This window comes from the organism of the source record quoted next, assembly GCF_019968985.1.
Source record: "MAG: Porospora cf. gigantea B chromosome Unknown PgB_NODE_867_length_9978_cov_115.879, whole genome shotgun sequence".
NCBI classification, from domain to species: Eukaryota; Apicomplexa; class Conoidasida; order Eugregarinorida; family Porosporidae; genus Porospora; species Porospora cf. gigantea B.
Genome location: NW_027179313.1, coordinates 1 through 9,978, shown reverse-complemented (window position 1 = coordinate 9,978; position 9,978 = coordinate 1). Strand labels below are relative to the sequence as shown.

General features: G+C 57.0%; 6 protein-coding genes across 10 annotated transcripts; 3 read left to right on the top strand and 3 right to left on the bottom strand.

The window, feature by feature from the left end:
* Positions 1-52: 52 nt before the first annotated feature.
* Positions 53-1,353, bottom strand: KVP17_003990 (uncharacterized protein; the record flags this gene model as incomplete). Of its 2 annotated transcripts, XM_068521798.1 has the most annotated exons (3): positions 53-75; positions 104-1,200; positions 1,229-1,353. In XM_068521798.1, the coding sequence occupies 3 exons, from the start codon at positions 1,351-1,353 to the stop codon at positions 53-55; spliced, it is 1,245 nt and encodes a 414-aa protein (XP_068371350.1). The 2 variants fall into 2 exon arrangements, with proteins under 2 accessions (XP_068371350.1, XP_068371351.1); XM_068521799.1 differs by lacking the exons at positions 53-75; positions 1,229-1,353 and having other exon boundaries at positions 84-992.
* Positions 1,354-1,646: 293 nt separating this feature from the next.
* KVP17_003993 (uncharacterized protein) lies at positions 1,647-2,439 on the top strand (the record flags this gene model as incomplete). Of its 2 annotated transcripts, XM_068521804.1 has the most annotated exons (2): positions 1,647-1,685; positions 1,714-2,439. In XM_068521804.1, 2 exons carry the CDS (start codon positions 1,647-1,649, stop codon positions 2,437-2,439), a joined length of 765 nt encoding a protein of 254 aa, XP_068371356.1. The 2 variants fall into 2 exon arrangements, with proteins under 2 accessions (XP_068371356.1, XP_068371357.1); XM_068521805.1 differs by lacking the exon at positions 1,647-1,685 and having other exon boundaries at positions 1,708-2,439.
* A 36-nt stretch (positions 2,440-2,475) lies between these two features.
* On the top strand, positions 2,476-3,525 carry KVP17_003994 (uncharacterized protein; the record flags this gene model as incomplete). Its single annotated transcript, XM_068521806.1, has 1 exon — positions 2,476-3,525. One exon carries the CDS (start codon positions 2,476-2,478, stop codon positions 3,523-3,525), a length of 1,050 nt encoding a protein of 349 aa, XP_068371358.1.
* Positions 3,526-3,527: 2 nt separating this feature from the next.
* KVP17_003991 (uncharacterized protein) lies at positions 3,528-4,478 on the bottom strand (the record flags this gene model as incomplete). The annotated part of the gene is made up of 1 exon (XM_068521800.1): positions 3,528-4,478. The coding sequence occupies one exon, from the start codon at positions 4,476-4,478 to the stop codon at positions 3,528-3,530; it is 951 nt and encodes a 316-aa protein (XP_068371352.1).
* A 23-nt stretch (positions 4,479-4,501) lies between these two features.
* KVP17_003995 (uncharacterized protein) lies at positions 4,502-5,503 on the bottom strand (the record flags this gene model as incomplete). The annotated part of the gene is made up of 1 exon (XM_068521807.1): positions 4,502-5,503. One exon carries the CDS (start codon positions 5,501-5,503, stop codon positions 4,502-4,504), a length of 1,002 nt encoding a protein of 333 aa, XP_068371359.1.
* A 106-nt stretch (positions 5,504-5,609) lies between these two features.
* Positions 5,610-9,978, top strand: KVP17_003992 (uncharacterized protein; the record flags this gene model as incomplete). 3 transcript variants are annotated; one of them, XM_068521802.1, is made up of 4 exons in its annotated part: positions 5,610-5,866; positions 5,924-7,796; positions 7,826-8,070; positions 8,099-9,978. In XM_068521802.1, coding segments are annotated over 4 exons (4,255 nt in total), but the record flags the coding sequence as incomplete, so codon positions are not given.

Here is a 9,978-nt window from a genome sequence, read left to right as displayed (position 1 = left end):
GTATTTGCCGGAGATCGGCTTTAATTCTACAGTCACGAAACAGAAGCGGTTCCTACGGTTCCATGTTGCGGCGATCTGCGTCCTCAGAACGCATTACACTCACGAAATAGCGGGTCCGCCAGTCTGCTGTCGACGTTGCCCTCGTCAAGAACCGAGTTGTCGACGCGATGAAGCAGTGCCAAGCGATTCTTGAAACCGTCCGTTCCAACCCAACCCCACCGCACTATTTCGGACGTGAGGTTCTTGGGGTAGGAATAGGACACCTCCAGACCTTCGCAAATGTTCGCAAGCATCGCCAGCATAGAACAGTGCACGTCTGACGGTAGGTCAGAACGGGGCGTATCTCGCGACATCCGGAGCATAGAGGCTATCTGTGCCAGCTCTTGATGGATGTTGGCGTCAGAGGACCGCGGGGTAGGGTCGCTCCCGTTGGAGAGTTTCGAGGTGAGCAATGCGATGCCGTCCTGCGCTCGTTTCCTGTCCTTGTCGATGACTTGCTGCGTCTCCATCAAGGCCGCCAGCGCGTGAGTGAGGTGTCTCTGTTGGCGTCTGAACCTCATCAGTTGCCAACCGATAAAAAAAGCGATCAGAACATGAATGAAGTCCCTGACGGAAAGTCCCAGTACGTCCTCCACATAGGAGCCATACAGGGCAGCGGCGGCGACGAGGCTTTCGTGGGACACCACCAAGACGAGGCTCGACACGAAAACGCAAGACGCGGAGAGATACGATACGACTGCCTCCAGCGAGCCCGAGCTAGGTAGGCGCGGGGCGCTTGCCAACACCTTCAAGAGGTCGAGCTTCTCGACGTGCACGGGAGGGGTGTACTCGGTCGCCACCACAGGTTCCTCGGCATCCTGCTCCGTAATCCTCTCAGCGTCAGATTCCTCGAGGACTGGATGTACGAGAGGGGCTAGGAGTACCTCGGGTTCCTCGATGACAGGAGGGGGGTTCAGCTCGAGTTCCCCCTCCGGCTCCTGTGGCTCCACCATCTCAAGCGGTTCCACCAACGCAGCTGTCGTCGTCGTTGTCACTGCCGTCGTAGTTTCTGCTGTAGTCGTCGACGTCGTGGTTGGTGTAGTCGTCGATGTCGTAGTTGAAGCTGTCGTGGTGGTTGTGGGGTAGGTGGTAGTGGTGGTATGTGCTACGGTGCTGTTTACGGTTGGAACGGTGCTGGTGGTGGAAAGTGTCTTGCTCGGTCTGAATCAACAAAACCGGCGTATCTCACTCGTCATCGTCGATGACAACCAGAGGCCGTCCTCTCCGCCTGCCAACCGACGGTTCTTCCGGCGTCAGCGGAGGTCGGGCCTCCACTAGCAGAAGGCTCCACCCAAGTAAGGTTACAGCTCGCATTGGAAATTCCGATTATGCCCTGTAGGAAGGTCGCTGAAAACGCTGTAGTTTTTTTAAGCGGCACAGAGAGGTCGGTGTGCTCTGCGAACACCCCGCACCCCAACTGTGCCATATGTCGAGGAGGGAGCACCTTTCGGAGTGATGTGACCAGCGAAGTCGTCCAGGGAGGCATCACCAACATCCTCATTCTCGTAAATGTGGCGTCGGAATCGTTTCTTGTCCGCTTTTTTGGACCTGATACATGTGACCTCATTGACAGACAGAAGGAGCAAGTTGTCACTGAATTTTTGCAGATGAGGGGCCTGGGGAAGCGGATTTACCTGCGCATACATGTGAGTAACGGCGGGACCACTCATGCAGTGCCCCGGTTTTGAAGGGCAAATCGAAGAATGGATCCAAGGACGAAGTTTGAGTCTGGAAGAGATGAGGTCAATGTCCTCGCAAATTGCAATCGCTCTCGCCCGGTTACACAGTTCTCCAGTGGATAGTCTGGACCTTCCTACTGGTGGGGTACTGGACTGGATCCAGCGATGGCGACAGCTCTTTGAGAAAACGATGAAGGCGAACGACAGGCAGCGGCAGGAACTGGAGCGCCTCGTCGACCTTGACACCATTCACAAGTCACTAGCTTTGTTGGTGGACAGGCACGTACCTGCGCCGCTGGTCCTCTGTCACAACGATTTGCTGCAAGGAAATATTCTGCAAGAGTTAAACCACAGGAATTACGTTCGGTTCTTGGACTTCGAATATGCGAATCTGGGAGAGGCTGCCTTCGACATTGCCAACCACTTCAATGAGTACTGCGGCTTTCAGGAAGGGCCTGACATGTACCCAAGTCCTGTTGATCAAGAAGCCTTCCTCTCGTCATATCTCGCACATCTGGATCCTCAGGGGGAGGCGCCTCCGACTTCGGACGCACTCATGCAGGCGGTTCGGAGCTACACGCCCTTCTCCCACTACCTGTGGGGCGTGTGGTCGTTCAGACAATACTGCTCTTCGCCTCTCGACTTCGACTATCTAGGTTACTGTCAACGCCGTCTTACTGAGTGCTGTCGTACGGCAATGTTAGTGTTGAACTCCGTGTGACTGACATACAGTAGTATAATCGTCTCATTTTGACGAATGGACCAGACACCCGAGCCTCATGTGTTCTTACGTCGCAATCCTCTGGCTTTAGCGTCAGATGACGGAGGGGACTGCTCTGAGCCTGCGGCTGAGATCATATCTCGACACATCGCGGCACAGCCTCGCCCGAATCGGAAGCGGGAGGAACCCAAAGTTAACCTTAAGGAAGAGGAGCGGCATCGTTTGGAAGTCGCGATCCGTCGGGAAGAGGAGAGAAGACTTGAAAACGAAAGGTCAAAGATACGGGAAGAACAGCTGCGGCTTCAAGCTGAGCAGCGGGCACTCGCCGAACAAATGGAGCAGACCAAGAGAGAGCATAGGCGAGAGGCTGAGCACGCACGGCGAGAGGCTGAGCACGCACAGCGAGAGGCGGAGGCTGCACACGCACAGCGAGAGGCGGAGGCTGCACACGCACAGCGAGAGGCGCACGCACGACGAGAGGCGTACGCACAGCGGGAGGCGCGTGCACAGCGAGGTGCGCGCGCACAGCGAGAGGCGCACGCACAGCGAGAGGCGCACGCACAGCGTGAGGCGCACGCACAGCGTGAGGCGCACGCACAGCGTGAGGCGCACGCACAGCGAGAGGCGCACGCACAGCGAGAGGCGCACGCACAGCGGGAGGCACACGCACAACAAGAGGCGGCGCACGTACAGCGAGAGGCAGAGCACGCGCAGGAGCATAGGGAAGCCCCAAAGACTCAAGTCCGAGAAGAGGTCGAAAGCCAACCTTTCAGAGAGCCTCGGTGTCTGTCGAGACCAATGTCTGTTATTATTCAGGGATCAGTCGGCTCGACACCCCTCTCTGTGTCAGCCACCCGGACACACAAGGCCGACAGCCATTACTGGGCACAAGCAGCCACCACCCGGAGGTACGACCAATCCAGTGCGAGAGTGACCTCCGTGCACGGCAGAACGCACTGGGCGGCGGATGTGGTGCCGCCGACCAGCAGTCCCGCTTATCGCCTGCCTCCTACTCGACTGGACCAGTATGGTCCAGACCCACGAGTACCCAAGCCCATGTATCCCTACGTTCATAGATGGCAATGACATTATGCACAGCAGCCTTTCCGATGCTTGCCTCGGAGCTGGTGGCGCGGCCGCACGTCAGGGAAGAGGTGCGCCGAGTGGCGCCTTTCCAGCGCGAGCCGGTCTTCAGGCGGAACGGTACCCCAGTCAGAGAGAGCCGTTGGGAAACTCAGCAGCGACGGCGAACGGATATGGGGGAAGTCGTCCTGCGTCATTCGTTCGCTACTGAAACCTTCTCGAGGTGGGCTGCTGCGCTCTTCTCGAGGTGGGCTGCCTCGCTCTTCTCGAGGGGGGCTGCTGCGTTCGTCCCGAGACGGGCTGCTGGTGGAGGATCGGCGACGGCGCGACCTAACTGTCGCCGCAACTTGAGGGCGACTGCGAAGGGAGTGGTGGTCGTAGGCCGGCTTGCGAGTGGTGGCTTTGGACTTCTCGTGCAGACGGTTACCAGAATGCTTCCTTCGGCGTCGTTTTCTCTCATGTTTCTCGCGGCGACCTTCGTCTGTCTCATCAAAAATGGGTGGTAGAGGCTGTCCATACTGGTGATTGAAGTAGGGCAATAGCATGGGATAGCTGGACATGGCGGCGTTCCTAGGATCTCTCGGCACCAGAACAGTCTGCAGCATTGGTTGGCCGCCTATTGGTTGACCAGGCTGACCTCCCACAGGCTGGAAAGCGTACTGAGGCATGGGTGGCTCCATCATCTGCGGAAGGAAAATTGGCTGGCCTGGCTGGCGGACCTGCAGGTGCGGTGGGTACACTCCGTTCGGAAGGAAAATTGGCTGGCCTGGCTGGCCTACCTGCAGGTGCGGTGGGTACACTGCGCGAGACCTGCGTTGTCGCCTCCGACGCTCGTGTGAACGACTAGGCTGCGCTGCGGAAGCGGCCCTGGATCGGGGCTTCTGCTTACCGCTACGGATGTTGTAAGGTTCAATCTGGTACGAGAAATCCCAGTCAGACGTGGCGTCGCGAGTCATAATTAGCTTTTTGTTGTATAAGACTAGAACGCTTTTACCTTGTTGTCGAAGACGGCGTTGTCCAGTGTAAACATGACTTCCGAAAAAAGCTTCGTAATCTCCGTCTTCTCCTCCGAGTGCTCCTGAGCCTTTGCCGTGGTGGTGTTCAAAATTTGGTGTTCGTAGTCCTTGGCGTAGATCTCTGCCAATGAAAGCTTGCTCTTTTGGTATTCCAGCTCGATCTCAACCTCTTCGGCTTTCTTAGCTGCATTGGGGTCTGGCGCCGACTTATGAGCCGGATCATCGAAAAGTCCGTCCTGGATCCGTTGCTTGATGACCTTCACCAGCCGCTCATCAAGTCGTTGTGCGAAGTCTGTGGTCGCGTGAGACTCGTCGTCGAGCTCTTCAAGCTTGTCCTCCAGCGATTCACCAACGGCGGTGTGGGGTCGGTTGAACTGCGGCAAGTCCAAGTCTTCTTCGAGTAGGGAGTTTTTGGACCTGTCGTGGGCGTAGGCCTCCCCACGCATGGTCCAGTGCTTGTCGGCTATTAGACCCAGCTCCAGCTGCTCAATCTCGTCGGCGACGGCTTTCTGCTGTTGCACCAGCTGACGATTGGTGTGGTCAGCAGCCTCCTCCGAATCCGGGTTCTCCTCCTCCGACTGCAAATCATCGCCATCAGACTCGTCATCACCATCAGACTCGTCCTCACCATCAGACTCCAAGTCATCGCCATCAGACTCCCCAGACTCGTACGTCACGTCCCCGTGAAGCTCTTGGTCGTTCAATGCCTTCATCAACATCGCATCATCTGCATCTTCTGGATCCGCCTCATCCAAATCTTCGGTGAACGTCTTGCCTTCTACCATACGGTCAATTGCCTCGACATCCAAGTCAGCCGGCTCCTGAAACTCTCCGTCAAAAAAGTCCTCGTAGTTGATTTCAGAATCGGAGTCCCCGGCATCTACAAGCAGATCCGCCACAGTCTGGTTCTCTTTGGACCTCTTGGCAACCGAGATCAGCTGGTCTCCTCTTCGCTTCTTACCCATGCACAAAACGCGAATTATGGCCAGCGGCTTGCCACAGTACCGATTCCTGCAGAAAGCGACCTTTGCCGAGCAGCAGGGTCAGGCCGACGCCGCTCGGCGCGAGAAAATGGAGTGGTGCATTGAGGGATACGAGCACCTCAAATCTGAAAAGGATCTTCCGTCAGACGACTTCATCGGAGGCCGATCTCGCTTCGAAGCGGCCACTGCGCTGCCTGTCAAGGTTATATGCCGAAGATCGTATGGCCGATTCAACCCCGCAGTGGAAAGCATGGCTCAAGAGATAGAACGAGTGGTGCGTAAGCGACAGGACAACTACAAGGATGCTTCCTTTGCCGCTCAGATGGAACGCATCAGAGACCACTAGTCCGCGAGCAGCACGTGAATTGGTATTGGTGTGAAATAAGCGATTATGCACCGCAGCCCTGCGGATCAATACATCCCTCCAGTGACGTCGTATGTCCTATCGGACCCTTCGTGTCTAGAATACGCTAAAGGTGCCGTGGGAGACGACGCAACGGCTCGTGCAGCGCCGGCGCCAGCCAGAAAAACATTGTTCTGGTCTCTCTGCGACCAGAGCGAGGACGACCTCCCTACGGGCAGCGCTCTGGTGGAGGCGTTGGTGAAGAGACATGACATGTCCGCCGACGACTTGGTCACCTCACTGGTGCACGACGCCGCTCAGCTAGACTTCCACTCAAGCTTGTGTCCCACAGGCGTATTCGCTGAGCGCGCCAAGACCGACCTGACTAAGTACAGACGGAAACTGCAAGCGGTGCAGCTCCAGATGGGCCAGGGAAAAGTGGCGCCGGCGAAGGAGCCGGTGACCCCGGAGAGCCATTTGACTTTCCTGCTAGAAGAGGCTCACTGGCTTGCTGCGACACTCTCAACGGAGCGCGCCGCTCGCGGAAAACTTACTCGTCACACCGCGCTGGGCGCTGCGAAATACGTGCATACAGCGTCGGAGCGACTTAGCAAGCGCCGTGAAGAGGAGTCGAGACGCAGCCGGACGCAGTGCAAGGCGATTGCGCAGCAGGTGGTCTCCTTTTGGAAGGTTGTGGAGCTTGTCGTGGCCCGCAGAGCTTCGCAGGTGCTCTTAAAGTGCTACCACGAACGGCGGCTAGCTCGGCAGCGCGCATTCGTCCGGGACGCTCGCAAGTATGCACGTAAGATCGCCATGTCCCTCCAGGCCGGAGGCGTCGCGGAGGAGGAGGAATCGGAGCAGGAGGACGTCTCCGACGGCGACTGGGGTTTGCAAGAGGAGGAGGATGCGGACCTCGATCGCGAGCTCGACGAGAGCTCATCTGAGGAGAACTCCGAGGACGAGATAGAGATGCTTAAGAAGGATCTCGAGGAAGAAGTGACGCGACTACCGGGTGTGAAGGTACTTCGTGACATCGATAAGTCAGCACCCTCCATCAAACGAATCAAGGGGGCTGACGGCGTTAAACGGGAACCAGAAGAAAAGAAAGTTCATAGCGCACTTGCTTCAACGGAGGTGGCCACAGCCAGCCGTGTGGAGTGTCCTTCAATTGTGCAGGCTCAGCTGCGTCCGTATCAGCTGGAGGGTCTCCAGTGGCTCGTTGCCTTGCACGACAACAACGTTAATGGGATTCTAGCTGACGAAATGGGACTCGGAAAAACCGTTCAGACCATCGCACTTTTGGCGCATCTGGCCGTAAAGGAGCGTATCTGGGGCCCCCATTTGGTAGTCGTTCCCACGTCTGTCATCTATAACTGGAGTGCCGAATTTGAAAAGTTCCTACCAGGTTTCAAGTTGCTCGTGTATCACGGAAGCAAAAAGGAACGAGAGCGAAAACGCCAAGGTTGGGCTGCCCCATTCAAGTTTCACGTCTGTATTACCAGTTACAGCATCGCTGTAGCAGATGCCAGCGCTTTTAAACGGAAGCCCTGGTATTACCTCGTCCTTGACGAAGCACATCACATCAAGAACGACCAGAGTCTGCGTTGGCAGACCCTACTGTCATTCAACAGTCGTAGACGCCTGCTGCTCACCGGCACGCCACTGCAGAACAGCCTAGGCGAGCTGTGGGCTTTGATGCACTTCCTTATGCCGCAGCTGTTCGGCTCAACCACTGAGTGGCGCGAGCTCTTCTCGGACCCCCTTAGTACCGCCATCGAGCACGCCAACGTGAAGGGCGAGAAGCCGCTCATCCAATCCTTGCACGCAATCCTCAAACCCTTCCTCCTCAGACGCTTGAAGCGCGTCGTGGAGAAGGAGATGCCCATGAAGCTAGAGCACGTGCTGCCCTGCCCCCTGTCGAAACGTCAACGCGTAGGCATCGAAGGGCGAATTTCACTCAGGCCCTATACAATGACTTTCTTCACTCCAAGAACGCACGCGGCGTGCTTGACAGCGGAGACTACATGGGGATGATGAACGTACTGATGCAGCTTAGGAAGGTGTGCAACCACCCGGATCTACTCGAGTCGAGACAGGTAGACCTGCCGACGCAGGTCAATGAGCTGACTATCAAAGCCACTGTTCCCCGGGACCTCTGCTTGTGGTTGTCGCCTAACGAAAGCGCTGACTGGACCGTGTCTGACTGGTGAGTCTGGTGTTTCGTCATTACACAGCCTGGGAGATAAGCTGGACCTCTCTCTCCATCCTCTGACTTCATTGATCACCTCAGCTGTACGGGGAGATTCAACCTTGGCTCACGTTTCTGCAAGGGCGCTGCTGCCTGGGATTCGAAATCTAGCGCCGCCGGATCCTTTTTTCTCCACGACCTTCGACGATCCCGTAGGGCCTGCAGCTTGCCCTCCGTCGGAGTCGTATTACTGGGGAGAAGAGGGCCTCTACGATGTCCTCGGCGATCCTGGGGACCCATCCTTCGGTCTCCCTGAAGCTATGCTCGCCTGTGCTCCGGAGAAATCTGCTCTTGAGCCGTGCTTATCCAGAATGCGAGCCGCAGGCTCGTGGGTTCACTATCAATATGTCGAGTGGCTCCGGTTCCAGTCTGAGGAGGACTTTGTGTCCAGTTACTTTGATGTGGCTCCTGGGAAGCCCTACCGGCACATATCAGAGGCCTCCCACAAGCAGATGTTGGCCCAGCTATCCGGTGGTCCCGTGGCATATCCGTCTAACCGTGCCACGCCATACCCAGTGGCACCCTTGATGGGACCAGGCCTCGTGCCACCCTTCGTCGAGATGGCCAGTAAACGCATGATGCGGCTAGCGTTCCCTGACTCTGACGCGCGACCAGACAGTTACAGCCTGGCGCGGCAGGCCGTGCAGCCACCTACACCACCATTGCATCCAATTTTCGGACACGGCTTTCTAGAAAAAGGTCCGAGGCACGCCCAGATGGCACATACATGCCTGACCCCGCTGCATGCGCTACCGCCAACCGCATCTGTCGGCGCGACAATCAGCGACGCGCCCGTGAATGACTGGGCTCGCAAGCAGCAGCAGCTAGCCGCGGAGGACGCTGACAACCGACGTGCCGAACGTGCCGAGCTCGTGCTGGGCGGCGTGCTGCGAGACCCCACTGCCATGCAGGCGATACTTCACGACACAACGCCGGTGGTTGGAGGGGACCTACGACGGCTCGTGGATATGCGCCAGTACTTCGGCCACGCAAAAGACCTCGACAGCAACTCCGCCGAGAGCGCACTGAACCACAGCCCCCTGGTGAAAAACCTGTTCCCAACTCCAGTCGAGTCACTTGAGAGGTCCGCAGAGCTCTCGAGACTTTTTACTTGCATCGTGAACCCCAGAATGAGCGGGCGGGGGCCTCAAATCAGCTTATCTGGCCCGGGAGTCTGCCACGCCAAACAGCAGCTCGCTCCCGTCACGGATGCCATCACCGAGGCCTCCCAAGTGTTGGGCACCTCTCGTGACATTCTCTTCCCGTCGAGAGTCGCCATCCAAGACGACTGCGGAAAGTTAACAGTACTTCGTGCCCTTCTGGTACGTTTGCGATCAGAGGGTCATAAATGCCTCTTGTTCACACAGATGTCCAAGATGCTCGACGTTCTGGAGACATTTGTCAACCTGCACGGCTTCTCATATGTCAGACTCGACGGCAGCACTAAAACCGAGCAACGAATGAAGGTGGTGGATCGATTCAACAACAACTCCCGTATCTTTCTCTTCATCGCGAGCACCAGAGCAGGAGGCATCGGATTGAATCTCACCGCGGCTGACGCCGTGATTTTTTACGACAGCGATTGGAACCCGGCCATGGATCGGCAGGCAATGGACCGCGCCCATCGCATTGGACAGACACGCGATGTTCATATCTATCGGCTGTTGTCCCAACACACCATCGAGGAGAATATTTTTCGGACACAACTGCAAAAGCGGCTACTGGATGATGTGGTGGTCGATGCCGGAAATTTCGATACTGTGCAAAGCGAGTCGTTTCTCGCGAGGACAAGCGTCTCGTCTCTGTTGACCGAGCCGCAGTACGCTAACGTAGACAGTGAGGCTTACTTCGAGCTGTACAAGACAC